Here is a 21,218-nt window from a genome sequence, read left to right on the forward strand (position 1 = left end):
CAGGTGAGGAAGGGCCCCTCCAGCCCCTTTACAGGGAGCATCAGGATGCCCAGGTGCCAGGTGGGTGAGGCCAGGCAGGTAGGGCCAGACACGTGGGGACGGTGCCCTCCTCTGCCTTATAACCTTACCCCCGCTTGCCTGACAGAAACATGGCATCAGGTGGGTGGTGATCGGAGACGAGAACTACGGCGAGGGCTCGAGCCGGGAGCATGCAGCTCTGGAGCCTCGCCACCTTGGGGGCCGGGCCATCATCACCAAGAGCTTTGCCAGGATCCACGGTGAGCTGGAGTTTGTACCTGGGCTATCCTCATCCCATCCCTAGTGATCAAGGTCACTCGCCCTGCCCGTGGCTGAGTTGGGCCTGGTTCTAGGCTGTGTCCACTGCAGCCCACAGGCCCGTCAGCCTCTTGCCCCTTAGGCTCACACAGTGCACATCCGACGCTCAGCTTCCTGACTTCCCACAGGCCCTGCTTCCAGGCTTGTAGATCTGAGCCGCTGAGATCTAGGGCATGTGCCAGGGGGTTCTTTCTGATCATGAATATGCAGCAGGAAGGCCTCGCAGGCCTCAGCACCAGCGCACACTTGCTAGGGGCGCCCCTAGTGAAAGGGAGCAGACCAGGGCCCCGTAGTCACTGCCCGGGCGTTGTCCCAGGTAGCAGGATTAGGGGCATCTCCCAGAGCCCCAGATGGGTTCAGAAAATGAAGCTCTCTAGGCTAGTCAGGCCCCCTGATGACTGAATGCCGCCTGCCTTCCAGAGACCAACCTGAAGAAACAGGGCCTGCTGCCTCTGACCTTCGCTGACCCAGCTGACTACAACAAGATTCACCCTGTGGACAAGTTGACCATTCAGGGCCTGAAGGACTTCACCCCTGGCAAGGTTAGCGGCCCGGGTCCACCTGAGGTGGTAGGGTGAGGGGCAGCCACCTTGTTTCCCCTCCTGCACTGGCCCCAGGGTAGCTTCTCCCAGGAGGCTTCATTCCAGCTGGAAAGGCCCCCAGTTCTCCAGGTGGCCCCACAGAGAAAGCAAAGTGCCTTCTCAGAGTTGGGGGTTGGGGTCAGCCCGGTGCCCTCCCACCTCCCCAACCTCCCTTTACTCACCAGGACTTGGCACTCAGAGGGCCCCAGGAATCCCCTGTAGGTGCCACCTGGGTCTGACCTGGGCCATCAGGCACAGACTGGCCTAGGATTTGGTTTGCCTGCTGACTTCCTAGGTCCCCAGGCAGTGCCCTGTCTCCCTGACCCCCCTGCAGGGCCAAAGGCACGCAGTACCCACCACTTCCACCCATACCCGCCTTCTCCTTGCAGCCCCTGAAGTGCATCATCAAGCACCCCAATGGGACCCAGGAGACCATCCTCCTGAACCACACCTTCAACGAGACGCAGATTGAGTGGTTCCGCGCTGGCAGTGCCCTCAACAGAATGAAGGAGCTGCAACAGTGAGGGCAGTGCCTCCCCGCCCCCCGACTGGCGTCAAGTTCAGCTCCACGTGTGCCATCAGCGGATCCGATCCATCCAGCCATGGCTTCTTATTCCAAGATAGTGTGACCAGACATGCTTCCTGCTCCCCGCTCAGCCCACGGAGTGACTGTGGTTGTGGTGGGGGGGTTCTTAAAATAACTTTTTAGCCCCTGTCTTCCTATTTTTAGTTTGGTTCAGATCTTAAGCAGCTCCATACAACTGTATTTATTTTTGATGACAAGACTCCCATCTAAAGTTTTTCTCCTGCCTGATCATTTCATTGGTGGCTGAAGGAGTCTAGAGAACCTTTTGTTCTTGCAAGGAAAACAAGAATCCAAAACCAGTGACTTCTGTGAGTGAGTGATTGCTGTCTGTGCCGTTTGTTACCAAGTCCAGGGTCCAGGAAGGGTCTTTTCAGTCAAGGTCAGTGGAGGCCCAACAGCCACAGCCACAGATGGATCCATCACTGCAGTGAAGGAGGAGCAGGGCCTAGATGGTGGAGGAGGGGGGCAAGCTGGTGGGCACTCCTGGCCTTGCCTCACTGTCCAGCTCAAGACACTATCTCCTTAGCATCGGCCTCAGCTGCTGTTGTCTTCACAGCCGGCACAGCCGGACCCTTCCCGCAGGCTGGTAGGGTCCACTGTCCAGCCCCAGGGCTAGTTGCTGGTCCACCAGGAGAGAAGGCCCAGGCCTGGCTCACTGATGGATCCCTGCCAGGGATAAAGAACATGCACATTTCACTGACATGCTGGTTTGAACCAACCTGGACAGGAGGTGACAGGAGCCCAGCAGGCCCAGCACAGGCAAAGAGGAGGCGGGGCACACGGCAGCCCAGAGGCTCTGGAGAGATGTGGGAGCCACAGCAGTGCTCCTGACGGGCACGCAGCATGCAGGGCACAGACCCCTCTCCAGGAACCCCAGGCCCTGATAGGGTCAGGGACCCTTCCTCACCCTTAGGCCTGCCCTCCAGGGCCACCTAGGTTCTAATCGTGGCAGGAAGGCTGAGCAAACACAAGGCCCATGCCCCAGACACATCCAACAGGGAGCAGCCTTGAAAGCCACTCTTCCCTGGAGCCCTCCCTTTTATTTCACTGCTGCAATGCTGCTCCTACAGGGAGCCCTACCTTTTTTTTTTTTTTTTTTTTGAGACACAGTCTCGTACTGTCACCCGGGCTAGAATGCAGTGGCGCGATCTTGGCTCACCGCAACCTCCGCCTCCCAGGTTCACACCATTCTCCTGCCTCAGCCTCCCAAGTAGCTGGGCCTACAGGCGCCCGCCACCACACCTGGCTAATTTTTTGTATTTTTAGTAGAGATGGGGTTTCACTGTGTTAGCCAGGATGGTCTCAACCTCCTGACCTCATGATCCGCCCGCCTTGGCCTCCCAAAGTGCTGGGATTACAGGCGTGAGCCACTGTGCCCCAGCAGCCCTACCCTTAATCTCAGGGCTTTGATCTCTCCCAAGCCCCTTCCTTGATTTCTTTCTCCCTCAAACCCCTCCCTACCCCCCAATTTTTTAAAGACAGCTTCTCATTCTGTTGCTCAAGCTGTAATGCAGTGGCAGAACCTTGAACTCCTGGGCTTAAGGGATACTCCCATCTCAGCCTCCCAAGTAGCTGGGACCACAGGGCACGCCACCATGCCCTGCTAATTGTTTTTCATAGAGACAACCTCTCACTTTTTTAGCCAGGCTGGTCTCAAACTCCTGGCCTCACGTGATCCTCCCACTTTGGCCTCCCAAAGTGCTGGGATTATAGATGTGAACCACTGCACCTGGCCTCAAAGCCTCTTTATCAGTGGTCTTGTCCAGCGTGAGCTCTGTTCCCTTTGCAAGCTGACTCGCCCACCCCACCAGCAGCCATGTACCTTTACTGCCTCACAGCCCTGGCCTACAGAAACTCAGGCTCTCCAGGGAGAAGTGACCAGCCAAGACCCCCCCAACAGGATCCCTGACCTGCTGGGGGAGATCCCAGAACAGAACCCCCAGGACACAGCTTCCAGTCCTGCACTCCAGCTCTCCCGCCTCATGGGGGCTTCAGCACCATCAGGGCCACTCACCACAAGCGTGTACGGAGCCTCCTTCTTTGGCAGCTCCTCACTGGAAGTAGTGGCATCTGCTGAGCTGGGCCCTGTAGGGGACGTGTCAACAAAGCTCTCGTCCACCACCCGGAAGCGGATCTCCTCTCCGGTGTCCATGTAGAGGTCGTGCGCTCCTTCCTCCGTCTCGTACTCCCACACCCACACCTGCTCTGCTTCATCGCTGAGGGGGTCCAGGGTCAAGGCAGCAACCAGATCGTGGGAGGGGCTTCCCTCAGCACCCACCCCCCACCGCAGGAAAAACCAATCCCAGGGTGAGATCACTGTGGCTGGGAAGTCACAGGAAAAGCAGGTCCCAGCCCCATGTACAAGGCCTGGGCCAAACAGTGAGGAGCAAGCACTCTTCGAGGCCAGGACCCCGGATGGGGAACATGGGGTCCCCAGCCAGGCGCCACGGCCAGACACACATGGATCTCAGAACACCAGAGCAGGAGGGAACGAGACAGGATCCGAGTCCCACCTCTCAAGTCAAGAGCAAACTGGGCCTCCTGCCACGGAGCCCCACACACGCTTTTCATCACAGCCTTGTGACAAGCTGATGGGCACCCAAGGACTTGCCGTTTTCAAGAGGACGTAGTGGGATGGGAGGTCACCTGCCCAGTTGGATGACAGCTGGTGAGAGAAACAGCCGGGCTGTGCTAGGTTTTCTAACACATCCTAGAGTCACACGCAGACCCAGAGCCGTGCGGCCACCCAGCCACGGCAGCCCCCCTTGGCTCTCCATCGTCCCCGGCAGAGCCCACACAGGGGAGCCATGGGTTCTCTGGTGGCAGTCCCACTGTTGGGTCTTGCCTCTGTGCCAGGTCCCGCCTCTGTGCCAGGTCCCGTGCTGTGCACAGTGGGTACAGCTGTGACACGTCAGAGTCCTTCCCAGTGAGGAGTCTCAGATTTGTGGATAGCCCCACAGAAACAGACAACCACAGTACAGCAAGGTGAGGGGTGGGACAGGGACAACGGAGGCCCAAGAGGAACACATCTTAGCCCATGACCCGGCACACAGGCAAGGCCTCATGTCCCAGGAACCAGCACATGCCTCCAGGGCAAGTGATCTTTAAGATGATTCCTGCAGGGACTACCTAAGTGAAGTGAACCAGAAGTGAATGGTGTCCCCCAGGACACCACAGCTCTAATGGTGTGCAGTGTACAACCCAGACAGCCAAGCCTGATGGCCCCGACAAAGACAGGCATGTGGGTATCACATCACTCCCTGCATGGGAGGCAGACAGGCTGGTGCCTCTGGAGCAAAAGCACGGCGGGGGCAGGCACAGAGGCCAGTGACATCAGGTTACAGGACCCAAAGGCCACCCCAAGGAGTGGGGACCTTCCTTTGGAGAGGCCTGAGCTCCTCTGTGACAAATCACTTTAACCCTCAGAGGATACAACTTGGCTGGCTGCTGCAGTGACTCTGGGGGGATGAGAATGTCATCGAAGAAGCCTAGAGAGACTGGAAGGAAGGAAGCAGGTGACAGCCTGAGATGGGGGTCCCAGTGGACGCCAAACACTGCGGGGTCTGATGCTTGACAGGCAAGCCCTGCCCGGGGCTGCCCACGAGGCGGATATCACTGTGGAAACCTAGGCCCCTTCCCCACCTAATGCCTCTGCCTACGCCACCCACATAGCGGAGCAGCCCTGGGCAAAGCCCAGAGCACCTAGTCCCCAAAACCTCTGCACACAATGGGGGCCAGTGGGCGCTGAAGACTCCCAGTCACTTCCGCCAGCTTCAGTGCCCACCCTGAAGTCCTGAGTGACGGCCTCACAGTGAAACCTCACTGCTGACGGAGGTCCTCACACAACACATAAAAGGGAGGGTGGGCAAGCTTCTCTGACGCCACGGGGAAGGTTCGGCCTCGACACCTGAGCCCTCCGCTGACCATGTGGATGGGCACAGACCTCCTGCCCCCACAGTGTTCCCAAGTCTTGTCTGAGGCGTCAGGGCCACTGTTACCGTGCACTCCTTCCGGGCTGCAGCCTTTGATCTTCCCAATCAGAATCTCGTCTAGGAATGGATGAAACACCACGTAGCGAAAATGGACTGGAAATGAAGAAAGCCCGTCAGTGATGCTGACCGGGGCCCCAGCACGCTCCCATGTCACCCTCAGGTGCCAGCACACCCAGGGGCCTGTGCGGCTGCTCCATGCCACATCCCCCTGCAGGCTGAGACCCTCCCCTTGTCTCCTGCAAGTTCACAGCATGGCCCCCACAAGGGGCCAGCAGCAGCTGTCCTGTAACTGGGCACTCCCAAAACTGCCAGGTTACTCACACCTGAGCCCAGACTCTGAGCCATCAGTGGCTCCAAAGTCAATTTCAACCTCCCTCCAGGCTCTCCTTCAGCTCCTAAAAAGGGCAGAAGCAACTGGTAAAGAAAGCAGGGTTTGGAAACTCCCACCCCCTGCTGAGCAGCAAAGTCAGCCCCAGGCACAGCTCTGACCTGGAGTGGAGGCTAAAAATGCCCTGGTGTTGCGGGGCGCAGGCCAGCAGCCCAGCAAAAATGCCTCTGTGGGTTCTCAGGCCCTGCTGCAGGTGGTCCCCACTCACCTGACAGCAAGGAAAACACCAGGTGGGGTCTGTGCCCACATCGCAGACTCTGACCCCAGGCCCTGGCATTAGCTGTATGTCACCTTGTCACTCAGGCCCTTGCTCCAAGCCCCAAAGTGGGAGTCCAACGCTGACCTGAGAACAAGCACGCGGCTGCCCCCTGCTGGTCACCAACGGAGTTCCCACCATGAGGATAAAGAAGTGGCTCAGAGCCAGGGTGACCCACTCACAGCCACATAGCCATGGGGAGACACCTGGTCTTCTGTACCCATCAGACAGGGCCACTGGGTCGAATCTTGCCTTCCTCAGACAGGTTTAATCCAAAACACAGGCTTCCACGATGCCGTCAACCATTTAGTCGGCCAACATGCCCCCCAGGACAGCAGGGCCCCTGGCCCCTGGCCCCCGGGCAGCAGCAGGGCATGAGGAGAGGCAGCCGATGGACCCCTCACCCTGGGAAGACACAAACGTGAGCCATCACAGCCACCGTGAAGGTGACTGGGCCTTGTGCTGACCTCCCAGAGAGCAGATGAGGGCGGCCAAGGGCCACTTACCCACAGATGGAAAAACCCTGTCCCCCACATAACCCAACATTCAGTTTGGTTTAATAAATCCTCACAGAGGCCGGGCGGGGTGGCTCAAGTCTGTAATCCCAGCACTTTGGGAGGCCGAGGTGGGCAGATCACCCGAGGTCAGGAGTTTGAGACCAGCCTGGCCAACATGGTAAAACCCCGTCTCTACCAAAAAACAAAAATTAGCTGGGTGTGATACCAGGTGTCTATGATCCCAGCCACTCAGGAGGCTGAGGCAGGAGAATCGCTTGAACCGGGAGGTGGAGGTTGCAGTGCACCAAGATCATGCCACTGCACTCCAGCCTGGGCAACAGAGCAAGACTCCGTCTCAAAAAAAAAAAAAAAATCTTCACAGAGCCTGCACCAGGTTTGTGCCAGGCCCAGTCTGGGCGCTGGGCTCACGGGGGTGGGACAGCACATGATCCCGTGCCCAGGGAGCCCCAGGCTGGAATAACCACATCCAAAAGCAAATGCTGGGCACCCGGAGTTCCCCATGGATGGATGAGTAAGCAAAACATGCTGGAGACACACAATGGAATATTATGCAGCCTTACAAAGGAAGGAATTCTGACACGCACTACAGTGTGGCTGAACCTCGGGCTGAACCTTCACATGGGGCCAAGTGAAAGCAGCCAGACACAAAAGCCACACAGTGTGCGACTCCATTCGTGTGCAGTGTCCAGAACCACATCCACAGAGACAGAAAGCAGTTAAGTGGCTGCCAGAGCCTGGGTGAAGGACAGGATTAGCAGTGACTGCTGCTGGGCGGGGTTTCTTTGTAGTGTGATAAAAACGTTGTGGAATGGCCCCGTGTGGTGGCTCACGCCTGTAATCCCAGCACTTCGGGAGGTCGAGGCGGGCAGATCACCTGAGGTCAGGAGTTCGAGACCATCCTGGCCAACATGGTGAAACCCCATCTCTACTAAAAAAATACAAAAATTAGCCAGGCGTGGTATTGGGTGCCTATAATCCCAGCTACTTGGGAGGCTGAGGCATGAGAACTGCTTGAACCCAGGAGGCAGAGGTTACGGTGAGCTGAGACTGTGCCATTGCACTCCAGCCTGGGCAACAAGAGTGAAACTGTCAAAAAAAAAAAAAAAATTGCGGAATTAGATAGTGGTGATGGCTTAGCTGATGAGGTTGTTGTTCCTGGTGGTAGGGGACCCTCTCCTGCCCTGCTCATATCTGCCTACCTACCATAACCCCTGGAGGCCTGTGGTGCCAATCACTGTATTCCTCCATCCCTATAGTTCCTCCGAACTGGAACTTGCATCTAGAATTTTTAACAGATTCAAGTCTAATGTTTAGCAACAGAACTGCTTCATAATTGGTGTTGAGTTCTTCCACCGGGAACTATATAATGCTTGTTTGTCTCTCTTTGGGGGAAGCTAAAAAGTTAATGATCATTGATGAGCTCTGTCTTCACAAGGAGTTGCAAAATAGTGATAATGTAATTAAAAAAAAAGATAGTGGTGATGGTTGCACAACTCTTAATATAGAAAAACCACTAAATTGTATGCTTTGAAAGGGTGAATTTTGTGGTATGTGAATTATGTCTCAGTGAAAAAACAGGACACAGAGCAACAGGCTGGCCAGCCAGGAGAGTGCTGGATCTGCAGTTCATCTCACAAGAGCCCCACCTGCAGGTCTAGGGATGTGTAGCCTGCAGAGGGGATGCCTGGAAAGTCAGAAAGGATGAGTCTAAAGGACCATCAAGAAGAGGAAGGAAGCTGGGCGCGGTGGCTCACGCCTGTAATCCCAGAACTTTGGGAGGCCGAGGCAGGCGGATCACTTGAAGCCAGGAGTTTGAGACCAGCCTGGCCAACATGGCAAAACCCAGTCTCTACTAAAAATACAAAAATTATTAGCTGAGCAGGCCGGGCGCCGTGGCTCAAGCCTGTAATCCCAGCACTTTGGGAGGCCAAAACAGGATGATCCCCTGAGGTCGGGAGTTCAGGACAAGCCTGATCAACATGGAGAAACCCCGTGTCTACTAAAAATACAAAATTAGCCGAGCATGGTGCTGCGTGCCTGTAATCCCAGCTACTCAGGAGGCTGAGGCAGGAGAATCGCTTGAACCCGGGAGGCAGAGGTTGCAGTGAGCTGAGACTGCACCACTGCACTCCAGCGTGGGCAACAAGAGTGAAACTCTTGCATTTTTTCAGAGACAGGGTTTTAGCATGTTGCCCAGGCTGGTCTCGAACTCCTGGGCTCAAGTGATCTGCCCGCCTCAGACTCCCAAAGTGCTGGGATTACAGGCATGAGCTACCATATCTGCCCTATGAAAAAGTTCTGGAGGTGGGCTGGGCACGGTGGCTCACGCCTGTAATCCCAGCACTTTGGGAGGCTGAGGCGGGCGGATCACGAGGTCAGGAGATCGAGACCATCCTGGCTAACATGATGAAACCCCGTCTCTACTAAAAATACAAAAAAAAATTAGCCGGGCGTGGTGGCAGGCGCCTGTAGTCCCAGCTACTCGGGAGGCTGAGGCAGGAGAATGGCATGAACCCGGGCGGTGGAGCTTGCAGTGAGCCGAGATCGCGCCACTGCGCTCCAGCCTGGGCGACAGAGTGAGACTCCATCTCAAAAAAAATGAAAAAGTCCTGGAGGTGGATGGCGGTGAAGGTTGCACAAGAATATGAATGTGCCTAATGCCACTGACTTACACACTTAAAATGTTTAAATTGGTAAATTTCATGATATGTATATTTTACCACAACAGAAAAAATGAAATAAATGATAAACATGTCAAAAAAGGTTAAAAAAAAAAAAAAAAAGGCCAGGCGCGGTGGCTCATGCCTATAATCCCAGCACTTTGGGAGGCCAAGGCGGGCAGATTGCCTGAGGTCAGCAGTTCAAGACTATTCTGGCCAACATGGCGAAACCCCATTTCTACTAAAAATACAAAAATTAGCCAGGCGTGGTAGTGGGACCCTGTAATCTCAGCTACTCGGGAAGCTGAGGCAGGAGAATGGCTTCAACCCAGGAGGCAGAGAGGTTGCAGTGAGCCAAGATTGTGCCACTGCACTCCAGCCTGGGCAACAGAGAAGACTCTGTCTCAAGAAAAAAAATATATATATATTTTAAAAAAAAAAAAAGGTGGGGGATGTCTCTGCACCAACTCTGGCTGAGGAGGCTGCCCGATTTGCAAATCAATATAATATTTTAAAATGTTAAAAAATAAATAACTAAAGGGGGTCACAAAGTTGCACTGCTCTGGAGCTGACAGCAGGGCCCCCAATCAGTATGGGACATGTGGGGGCAGGGTACAGCAGGTCCCAGGCTTGGAGGGTGCGGGGAACAGGGGCTGGCACCAAATGACGAGGGATAAACTTGGCCAGTGGGGGTCAGGGTCCCATGCCACAAAGGCCATCATCTGTGAGCATTCCCCACGTGCGGGGTGCTAGACCAAAGCTTCACTCAGACTTGCTCGTTGACTCCTCACAGATATTTGATGAAGGAGGAAGGCTCTATTACTGTTATTATACTGTGTGCACAGATAGGGAAACCGAGTCTCAGAGAGGTAAAGCAACCGCTTCCAAGGCCCAGGCAAATAAATATTCCTCTGAGCAAAGGTGAAGGCACAGCATGACCTGGTGCTGAGCCCTTCAGCACTGGCTCAGTGACAGCCCTGAGTGAGGTTGTGGGGTTGCAGGAGTGGGAGCAGTGGGAACAGGGCCTGGGGTCAGACATCAGCCTCAAAGCATGGCAATTGGTTCCCACCACAAAATCACAGGTCACCCTGCATGGTGCTCAACAGAACTTTTATAGCTGCAGGGTTAACCCCATTGTACAGAGGAGGAAACCAAGGCCGAGAGAGGCAGAGGTACCCGCCCAAGGTCCCCATCCAGGAGACCAGAGCCAGAATTAATTCAAATCTAGGTCCTTGTGATCACTGCATGCCTCCCGCCTGGTTCCCAAGAAAACAGAGACCCAGGACAGATGAGGGTGGGGGCTAATAAAAGCCAGCAGTAGAAATCTTCCAACTGAATAGACAGAATTTCCTCCAACTTTTTTTTTTTTTGAGACGGAGTCTCTCTCTGTCACCCGACTGGAGTGCAGTGGCGTGTTCTCGGCCTCCTGGGTTCAAGCGATTCTCCTGCCTCCACCTCCACCTCCCAGGGAGCTGAGATTACAGGTGTGTACACCACCAGACCTGGCTAATTTTTTTTTTTTTTTGAGACACAGTCTCACTCTGTCACCCAGGGTGGAGTGCAGTGGCACAATCTCAGCTCACTGCAACCTCTGCCTCCTGGGTTCAAGCGATTCTCCTGCCTCAGCCTCCGGAGTAGCTGGGATTACAGACATGTGCCACCACGCTCAGCTAATTTTTTTTTTTTTTGAGACGGAGTCTCACTCTGTTGCCCAGGCTGGAGTGCAGTGGTGCGATCTCAGCTCACTGCAAGCTCCACCTCCTGGGTTCACGCCATTCTCCTGCCTCAGCCTCCTGAGTAGCTGGGACTACAGGTGCCTGCTGCCACACCTGGTTAATGTTTTGTATTTTTAGTAGAGACGGGGTTTCACCGTGTTAGCCAGGAGATCTCCTGACCTCATGATCTGCCCGCTTTGGCCTCCCAAAGTGCTGGGATTACAGGCGTCAGCCACTGCACCTGGCTTTTTTTGTAGTTTTAGTAGAGATGAGGTTTTGCCATGTTGGCCAGGCTGGTCTAGAACTCCTGACCTCAGGTGATCCACCCGCCTTGACCTCCCAAAGTTCTGGGATTACAAGCGTGAGCCACCACACCCGGCCCCAACTTGACTTTTTTCTCCACGTTTTTCTGGAAGTTCTAGTACCTATTACCACTTGTCTCCTGGACAACCAAGGCCCCCGTCCAAATGTGGAGACTGGGCTCAGCTCAGCATCCTTCTCTGTAAACAGAGGCCATCGTGGTTGTTTTCACACTGCAATCTTATTTCTCTGTTAATGAAAATGCTCCCAGTCCGTACAAAGATAGCCTGTTTCTTCGGCCTCTCGGCGTAGCATGGTAACATCCATGTGAACTAATTAATTCCCTGAATGGCTGGACACAGACACTAGGCAGTCTCACAGCATACTCTGGAATGTTCTGGCATCTCTGTGCTGAGAGGCTGACCAGTATGGACTATAGCAGGGTTTATCCAACACGAGCTCGTGTGACAACCACCTGGTACGTTGTTAAAACAGTCTTTGGGGCTGGGGGCAGTGGCTCACGCCTGTAAGCCCAGCACGTGGGCGGATCACGAGGTCAGGAGTTCAAGACCAGCCTGACCAACATGGTGAAACCCCCTCTACTAAAAATACAAAAATTAGCCAGGCGTGGTGGCACGTGCCTGTAATCCCAGCTACTCGGGAGGCTGAGGCAGGAGAATCGCTTGATGCTGGGAGGTGGAGGTTGCAGTGAGCCAAGATTGCGCTTCTGTACTCCAGCCTGGGCAACACAGCGAGACTCTGTCTTAAAAAAAATAAAAAATAAAAAAAAGTATTTGGGCCCGTCCCCCAAGATTCTGACTCAGGAGGCCTGGGGCAGGCTGAGAATTGCGCTTCTGAGTGCCCAAGGGATGGCAGGCTTGGTGCTTGCGCTCTGGGAGGCTGAACCGTCTCAATGGGCCTCTTACCATCTCCTACACTGGTTTGGTCCAGACATGAGAATGAAGAATGCCCCTCTCCCGGGGCTCATCACCTCCCTTGACTGGTGGTCCTGGCTCCTCTCAGGGTGGTCCTCTCTCTACTCCTCTCTCCTTCCAGGATCTGGTAACCACCTTCCATCCCTGGATGCACACCCTTTTGCAATGTGACTGCAGTTTCTCCCACCCAGAGGTGAAGTCTATTTCTCCATCCCCTCACCCTAGCCAATGGGATGGAAGCAGAGGCTTGAGAAGTACTTACGCACTGAACTTTGGAACCTTAAAACCGCCAAGCCCAGCCTGGCCTACTGAAAGATGAGACCATGTGGGGCAGAGATGGGCCAGCCCAGCCCAGGCCCCCAGTAACCAACCAGTCTGCCAACCTTCAGAATGTAAGACCATCCTAGATTGTCCAGCCCCAGGCCAGCCAGACGAGAGGAAAACCACCCAACTGACCCACAGAATAGGGAGAAACAATCCACGCTGATAAGTCACTGAGTGCTCGTTAGGTGCCAAGGCTCTGTCCTAAGAGCTTTCATGTATTAACTCCTTAATCCTCACAGTGGTCTTAGAATATAAAATCTATCCTGAACTGCAGTTGACATCCTGAACTGCAACTGACAGATGAGGAAGCAGAGGCACACAGCGATGACATATTCAACCAGGACACACAGTTAGTAAGAAGCAGAGCTCAGCTTTGAATCTCGAGGCCACACTCTTACCTACTGTGTCCTACTATCGAAGTCCCCCACCCCCAGCCAGCCTGCTGATCCCCCTTCCGTCTGCTCTCCACAGGCAGCGGGCAGCCCGAGGGATGGACAAGGTGCAGGGCTCAGTAGCAATGAGACCAAAAGGGCACAGACACAGAGCTATGATGTCAGAGCTGAAGAGGCCTTGAGAACCAACTAGTCCACATCTCAGGCCTCACAGATGAGGAAACAGAGGCCCAAAGAAGAGAATTCTGCCACTGTCACCGGGTCAATTCCTGGCCGATTCAGGATGAGACCCCAGGTCTCCCAACCTCCAGGACTCCCACCACCCCGTGGCCATCTCTTTGGCTTTAGCCTATTAAAAATTTTTAAATATTTTATTTATTTATTTAAAGACAGGGTCTTGCTATGTTGCCCAGGCTGGCCTTGAACTCCGTGGCTCAAGAGATCCTTCTGCCCTCAGCCTTACAGGCACGCACCACTGAACCTGGCTTTGGCTTGACCTTTGGCTACAGAAAACTGAGCCCCAAGAAACCCAATGCCCCAGGGACAGAAGATACCCACCTTTGGTGTGTGATGCGCCATCCCCAGGGAATACATAGGCATCCTCCAGTTTGGTGATATCAAACAAACAAATGCAGAGTCCCACGTTGTACACGACCTGCATGCATACAAACACAGACACACAAGTACACATGCATACAGAGTGACCACAGGCCCAGCTCCCAGGCAATCTGAGCCCCTCACAACCACAAGCAAGCCATGATTATCTCCTTTTTTAGGTGAAAATGAGTTTGTGGAGGGAACCAGGGTAAGGAACCTCAGAAGGATGCAGAACTCTGGAAGGAGCAGGGCCTTGGGTGACAAAACAGGTCCAGGTTCCAAGGCCAGCTCCACCACCCACTGTGTGACTGCCAAGAGGGTCACTTCACCTCTCTGAGCCTCGGTCTCCCCATCTGCAAATGTGAAATACCAGGCTGCAGGGTTATAAAATAAAGAGAGATAACGGATGTGAAGCCCCTAGCCTCGTGCCTGGCTCGTGTACTGGAAACCATCATCATCAAGGATCTTTGTTATTACTAGTGAGGACCAGTGACAGGAATGCTGCCTAAACGTGCACTCTCCAACATCCCAAAGCCAATGCCAGAGCTCACAGTTTAGTGAGTGTCAGAGCCACAGCTAAACGCCACTGTGCTCACAACATCTCAGACACACAGACGCAGCCACAGGGACTGCAGCTGGCAGACAGACACAAGACCTAGGCCCCAAGTGTGGGCGGCAAGCCACCCAGGCGCCGAGGCAAGAGACCGAGGACACGAGCTGTTCCAGTATAATAAAATATAAAACAAGAATAGTTATACCAGATATAGACCTTAGATATAATTATATATGAATATCATTAATCATTAGTTTGTAGCAATTACTTTTTATTCCAATATTATAATAATCCTCGCTCTATAATCATAACCTAGGAAAAACCAGGCCATACAGGGATAGGAGCTGAGGGGACACAGTGAGAAGTGACCAGAAGACAAGAGTGCGAGCCTTCTGCTATGCCCGGACAGGGCCACCAGAAGGGCTCCTTGGTCTAGCGGTGACGCCAGTGTCTGGGAAGACGCCCGTTGCCAGGCGGACCGTGGTCTAGCGGTAGCGAAAAGTGTCAAGGAACAACACCCACTACTTAGCAGACCGGGAAAGGGAGGCTCCCTTTCCCCGGGGGAGTTTAGAGAAGACTCTGCTCCTCCACCTCCTGTGGAGGGCCTGACATCAGTCAGGCTTGCCCGCAGTTATCTGGAGGCCTAACCGTCTCCCTGTGATGCTGTGCTTCAGTGGTCACGCTCCTAGTCCGCCTTCATGTTCCATCCTGTACACCTGGCTCTGCCTTCTAGATAGCAGTAGAAAATTAGCGAAAGTACTAATAGTCCCTGATATGCAGAAATAATGGCGTAAGCTGTCTTTCTCTCTGTCTCCTCTCCCTCTCTGCCTCAGCTACCAGGCATGCAAGGGCCCCCTGTCCAGTGGACATGTGACCCATGTGACCTTACCTATCACTGGAGATGGCTCACATTCTTTACCCTGCCCCTTCTGCCTTGTATCCAATAAATAACAGCGCACCCAGACATTCGGGGCCACTACCGGTCTCCGCGCATTGGTGGTAGTGGTCCCCTGGGCCCAGCTTTCTTTTATCTCTTTGTCTTGTGTCTTCATTTCTACACTCTCTCGTCGCCACACATGGGGAGAGACCCACCGACCCTGTGGGGCTGGTCCCTACACCAAGAATGTGCAGAAATCCCATGCCGTCACCCCACACCATGGTGGTTCAAACGACTGGCTACTCAGTGTCTGCTTATCTGCCACCGTGTCATCACCCCCACTTAGAACCCTTGCGAGAACTGTCCAAGAATTAGCAAGAAGCTCAGAGAACTCAGAGTCGTGGCCAGACCTCACCAAGATAATGCCACAAGATCTGTGCCCTTTGTCAGACCATGGATTTCTGTGTGGGCCTCCTCTCAAACGATTCATCTAATCAAATACTAAAAGACTTGTCCCAACAGGACCTGTACCCCAAAGGGACTATATTCCCTTCTTGGATTTTCCACACCTTCTCTCTCCACAAGGTCCATACCTCCATCCCCCAACAGACCCTCACCTTCAACCTCACAAAGAACCAGAAGCCATCCACTTAAAGACTCCATGAGTTCCCTCCACTACCTAGCAACCCCCAAATCAACCTCACCTCTTCTGAAGGGACCTGCCTCATGTCTAAAGCCAACTGAGCATCCTCTTTCTGGCTCCTTCTCAGCCCATCACCTTCTGATGCTCCATGGATAAAGACCAATACCTCAACTCCGACATCCTACAGGGCTGTGTGGCCTGGCCCCTACCCACCTGTCCAGCCCACCCTCCCCTCTGCCCAAGCCACACCAGCCTCTTCCACACCATGGTGGGTATTTCACCCCTTCTTCTTTTTTTTTGAGGCAAAGTTTCACTCTTGTCACCCAGGCTGGAAGGCAATGGTGCGATTTCAACTCACTGCAACCTCCACCTCCTGGGTTCAAGTGATTCTTCTCCCTCTGCCTCCCAAGTAGCCAGGATTACAGGCGCCCACCACCATGCCCAGCTGTTTTTTGTATTTTTAGTAGAGATGGTGTTTCACCATGTTGGACAGGCTGGTCTCAAACTCCTGACCTCGGGTGATCCACCCGCCTCAGCCTCCCAAAGTGCTGGGATTACAGGTGTGAGCCACCGCACCCAGCCTGTATTCCTTCTTCACAGTGCCTTTGCACATGCCAGCTCCTGCCTTCAGGGCTCTTCTCTCCACCCAGCCCCCTCCCACCCCAGAAAGGAATCCTCTGGTTGGCGCCACTTCACCATCAGATCTCAGCTTCAACCCCACCTCCTCAACAAAGCTGCAGGTCCCCTCATTCCAGGGGATGTTCCTTTGTTCCACAGGTGTGTGAACACCTGTCCCTCATAACATTTACCTCAATTTGTCACCACACACTCAACTGTGGACCCCTCTCATTCATATCTGCTTTCCCACCACACTATAGCACAGAGCCTTGTCTCTGTTTCATTCATTCAGTCAACAGACAAATGGCCGGACGCGGTGGCTCACACCTGTAATTCCAGCACTTTGGGAGGCTGAGGCAAGCAGATCACCATCACCTGACGTCAGGAGTTTGAGACCAGCCTGGCCAACATGGCGAAACCCCACCTCTACTACAAGTACAAAAATTAGCCGGGAGTGGTGGCAGGTGCCTGTAATCCCAGCTACTCAGGAGGCTGAGGCAGGAGAATAGCTTGAACCTGGGAGGTGGAGGTTGCAGTGAGCCAAGATCGCTCCACTGCACCCCAGCCTGGGCGACAAGAACGGCATTCTGTCTCACAAAAAAAAAAAAAAAAAAAAAAAAAAAAAGCCGGGCGCGGTGGCTCACGCCTGTAATTCCAGCACTTTGGGAGACCGAGGCGGACGGATCACGAGGTCAGGAGATCAAGACCATCCTGGCTAACACGGTGAAACCCCGTCTCTACTAAAAAAAACAAAACAAAACAAAACAAAAATAGCCGGGCGCGGTGGCGGGCGCCTGTAGTCCCAGCTACTCGGGATGCTGAGGCAGGAGAATGGGGTGAACCCGGGAGGCGGAGCTTGCAGTGAGCCGAGATAGCGCCACTGCACTCCAGCCTCGGCGACAGAGCGAGACTCCGTCTCAAAAAAAAACCCAGAAAATTATGGGACATCTACTCCCGCCAGGCTTTGGCTAAATGAGGGGATACTTCAGGGAAGCAGACAGATAAGGTCCCTGCTCTCAAAGAGAGGGAAAGGAAAAAGTCTAAGAAGGAGAGAGAGTGATGTGACACAGAACACCTGGAAAGGGAGGACTGTCAAAGAAACGGCAGTGGGAAGACCTCTCAGCTGGCACTAAGGCACATAGGCACGGCGCAGAGAAGGCGCACAAATATTGGCTGCTGGAATGAACGGATGAACCTCCTGACAGTTAACTCTGTACTACTAGAACTGTCCATCTTCACAAAAACAATGCATTGACCCGAGGCGGTGGCTCACACCTGTAATACCAGCACTTTGGGAGGCCGAGGCGCGGGGATCAAAACATCGAGACCATCCTGGCCAACATGGTGAAACCCTGTCTCTACTAAAAATACAAAAATTAGCTGAGGGTGGTGGCGCGTGCCTGTAGTTGTCCCAGCTACTCGGGAGGCTGAGGCAGGAGAATCGCTTGAACCCGGGAGGCGGAGGTTGCAGTGAGCCGAGATCGCGCCACTGCACTCCAGCCTGGACGAAAGAGCAAGACTCCGTCTCAAAAACAAAAAACAAAACAAAACAAAAAACAACAACAAAAAAAACAATGCATGGCTGGAAGGACAGCAACATTTTATCCCCATTTTACAAATGGAAACTGAGGCCCAGAGGGGGTCAATAACCTGCCTGCAATTGCAAAGTAATTTAGAATTGTGGAATCTTAACACTTGCAGTTACGACTCCCTTTTTCAAGCCCATTTTCTTTTGATCCCCTTCAATATCCCGTTTCACGGTGAAGAAAAGTTCTGAGACATTAAGCTGCTTGCCCACGGCCAGGGCTTGGCATTGACCGAGGCCAGGCCTGCGGCCAGTGGGCGGCGCTGGCTCTCCCACGCCAAGGCCTGCCCGCGAGCCGTGGGCCCCGTACCTTGTTGGCCAACTTCTTGTTCAGCTCCTCGGCAATGGAGTCGTTGAGCTTCCTCTCAAACTGCCAAGGGGGGATCCGCACGGTGTCCACCATCTCCACCAGGACGAACATCCCGGCCTGCGCTGGGGGCTCTGGGAACAGGAGGGTCAGTCACGCACCAGGGCCTGGGGCAGGGAGAATCCCCGAGCCCCTTGGTCCCGTCCCGGTCGCTGAGGCGCCCAGGCTGGGTGAGGCTACACGGGGCGGTCTCGGGGGCCCGGTCCAGGCCATGCTCCGCTACTACAACGTGAGGAAACTGACGCCAGAGGGAGGAGCTCTCCGTCCACAGCTCCGGGTGCGCGCCCGCGCCGCTCGACCCCGCCACGCCAAGCCACGCCCCGCCCCGCCCCGCACCCGCGCCACGTGCCGCCGCACGTACCACGCACCACGCACCACGCACCGCACACAGCCGCTCGGGCTTGCGAGGCTGCGGGCGAGATTCCGAATCCATCGCTTCCGGAAAACCCACCAATAAGATGCCTCTGTCCGCCCCCGAGGCGGGGCGGGGCTGCCTGTGTGCTCGCGCACAGCGTGGGGCGGAGAGACGGCGGGGAGGGGGCGGGGCCTCCTCCTTTCACAGAAGCAGAGCGGCCCCCCCGCCCCCGACAGCACTTTCTGGTTGCTAGGCGACCTCCGTGCAATCCTGCCTGATTATCCCTCGCCTGGCTTGTGCTTTACCCGCCTTGCTGTCCTCTGCTTGGCAGCCAGTGATCCTTTGGAAACGCAAACATATATTACCACATCTAAGTTAAAAAAAAAAAAAACCCACTGCAAACATAACATGTTTAGCACCCTTAAGTGTTCCGGAGACAAGAAGAATTGACAGGAAAAGTGCACTTGGGACTTTTCTGGGGTGATGGAAATGTTCTGTATTTTCTTTTCGGTGGTATAACATTGACGTATATAATTATCCAAACTAATTGAACTCAATACAAGATTTTTGCATTTATTTGTAGACATTATGCCCCAATTGAAAAGTGATAATAAATTGGAACAAAAAACACAACCCATTGAACTTACAATACTAAATCCAAGCTGGGCATGGCGGTGCACACATGTAGTCCCAGCTACTCAGAAGCCTGAGACAGGAGCATCGCTTGAGTCCAGGAGTTTGAGGTTGCAGTGATGCAGTGACCTACAATCATACCGCTGCACTCTAGCATGGGTGACAGTGACACCTCATGTCTAAACGAAAAAGAAGAAGGAGAAGGAGAGGAAGAAGAAGAAAGAAGAAGAAGAAGAAAGAAGAAGGAGAAGGAGACGAAGAAGAAAGAAGAAAGAAAGAGGAAAGAAGAAAGGAAGAAGAAGAAAAGTCCGAAAACTTTATGGTAGTTCACATGGCCCTGCAAGATCTGACCATACCCCCTCCTATAGCCCCATCATGTTCTCTCTCGCCGACATTCCAGTCTCATTCATCTTCACGTGATAGCATGGGCTAAGAGAATTTGGTAACTTACCCAAGATCACGTGTTGACAAGTGGTAGAGGTGGGCCCAGTCTGAACCTCACTACCCTGCCTCTAAAAATTGGTGGGGTGTAGATGTATACTGTAGTGGGTTTTTTTGTTTGTTTGTTTGTTTGTTTGAGACGGAGTCTCGCTCTGTCGCCCAGGCTGGAGTGCAGTGGCGCGATCTCGGCTCACTGCAAGCTCCGCCTCTCGGGTTCACGCCATTCTCCTGCCTTAGCCTCCTGAGTAGCTGGGACTACAGGCTACTTTTTTGTATTTTTTTTAGTAGAGACGAGGTTTCACTGTGTTAGCCAGGATGGTCTCGGTCTCCTGACCTCATGATCTGCCCGCGTCAACCTCCCAAAGTGCTGGGATTACAGTCATGAGCCACCGCGCCCGGCCTTGTAGTGTGTTTTAACCAAAATAACAATTTAGGTACTTACAAAAGATCCTTGGGGTAAATGACAGAGGCACTTGGAAATGTATGGTGCCTTAATTTGCTGATTTCACAAGTATAGTGATCTCTCAGTGACACTGGCTGCAGTGATGCTAAATGTGGCCTTCCCTGCATATATGTTTTTATTTTTAGGTGTGCTTCTATAGGATTTGAGGTACTTGAGGACAGGAGCAAATGCTACTTCAGCTCTTTATTCCCACAATCCCCTAACACATTCCTAGGAAGCTTTGAGTAAAGGTGTTTAGGGATTAACATTAATTCTTCCTCTCAAATGTTTCCTCTTTATTCCACTCCCACTGCTATTGCTTTGGTTCAGGCCTTTTTTTTTTTTTTCTTTGAGACGGAATCTTGCTCTGTTGCCCAGACTGGAGTACAGTGGCATGATCTCAGCTCAATGCAACCTCCACCTCCTGGGTTCAAGCGATTCTCCTGCCTCAGCCTCCTGAGTAGCTGGGATTACAGGTGCCCACAACCACACCCAGCTAACTTTTGTATTTTTAGATAAGATTTCCCCATGTTGGCCAGGCTGGTTTCGAACTCCTGACCTCAGGTGATCCTCCCATCTTGGCCTCTCAAAGTGCTGAGATTACAGGCATGAGCCACTGTGCCTAGCCAATATCTGGTCATTTAAAAGTATGTGGCAGGGACGGGTGTGGTGGCTCACACCTGTAATCCCACCACTTTGGGAGGCCGAGGTGGGCGGATCACAAGATCAGGAGATTGAGACTATCCTGGCTAATACCGTGAAACTCTGTCTCTACTAAAAATACAAAAAAAAAAAAAAAAAAAAAAAAGTAGCCAGGCATGGTGGCATGCGCCTGTGGTCCTAGCTATTCGGGAGGCTGAGGCGGGAGAATCACTTGAACCTGGGAGGCAGAGGTTGCAGTGAGCCGAGATTGCACCACTGCACTCCAGCCTGGCGACAAAGTGAGACTCCGTCTCAAAAAAAAAAAAAAGTGTGTGGTGGCCAGGCATGTGGCTCACGCCTGTAATCCCAGCACTTTGGGAGGCCAAGGTGGGTGGATCACCTGAGGTCGGGAGTTCAAGACCAGCCTGACCAACATGGAGAAACCCCGTCTCTACTAAATACAAAATTAGCCGGGCGTGGTG

General features: G+C 53.6%; 2 protein-coding genes across 4 annotated transcripts in view; one reads left to right on the top strand and one right to left on the bottom strand.

Moving 5' to 3' along the window:
* ACO2 (aconitase 2) overlaps positions 1-1,806 on the top strand; it is a 61,119-nt gene extending 59,313 nt beyond the window's left edge. For both annotated transcript variants that reach the window (XM_063662959.1, XM_054469927.2), the window contains exons 16-18: positions 146-278; positions 757-878; positions 1,307-1,806. In XM_063662959.1, coding sequence (XP_063519029.1) covers positions 146-278; positions 757-878; positions 1,307-1,441 — 390 coding nt within the window. In that variant the 3' untranslated portion in view covers positions 1,442-1,806. The remainder of the gene's footprint in view (positions 1-145; positions 279-756; positions 879-1,306) is intronic.
* POLR3H (RNA polymerase III subunit H) lies at positions 1,661-18,684 on the bottom strand. Of its 2 annotated transcripts, none has more exons than XM_054469928.2 (7): positions 18,585-18,684; positions 18,167-18,297; positions 13,542-13,638; positions 5,502-5,588; positions 4,937-5,000; positions 3,518-3,719; positions 1,661-1,948 (listed from the first exon to the last, which is right to left on the bottom strand). In XM_054469928.2, the coding sequence occupies exons 2-7, from the start codon at positions 18,275-18,277 to the stop codon at positions 1,874-1,876; spliced, it is 636 nt and encodes a 211-aa protein (XP_054325903.1). In that variant the 5' UTR covers positions 18,278-18,297; positions 18,585-18,684; the 3' UTR covers positions 1,661-1,873. The 2 variants fall into 2 exon arrangements, with proteins under 2 accessions (XP_054325903.1, XP_054325906.1); XM_054469931.2 differs by having other exon boundaries at positions 1,661-2,169.
* Between the last annotated feature and the right edge of the window lie 2,534 nt (positions 18,685-21,218).

This window comes from Pongo pygmaeus, chromosome 23 (genome assembly GCF_028885625.2).
Source record: "Pongo pygmaeus isolate AG05252 chromosome 23, NHGRI_mPonPyg2-v2.0_pri, whole genome shotgun sequence".
Lineage (NCBI taxonomy): Eukaryota > Metazoa > Chordata > Mammalia > Primates > Hominidae > Pongo > Pongo pygmaeus.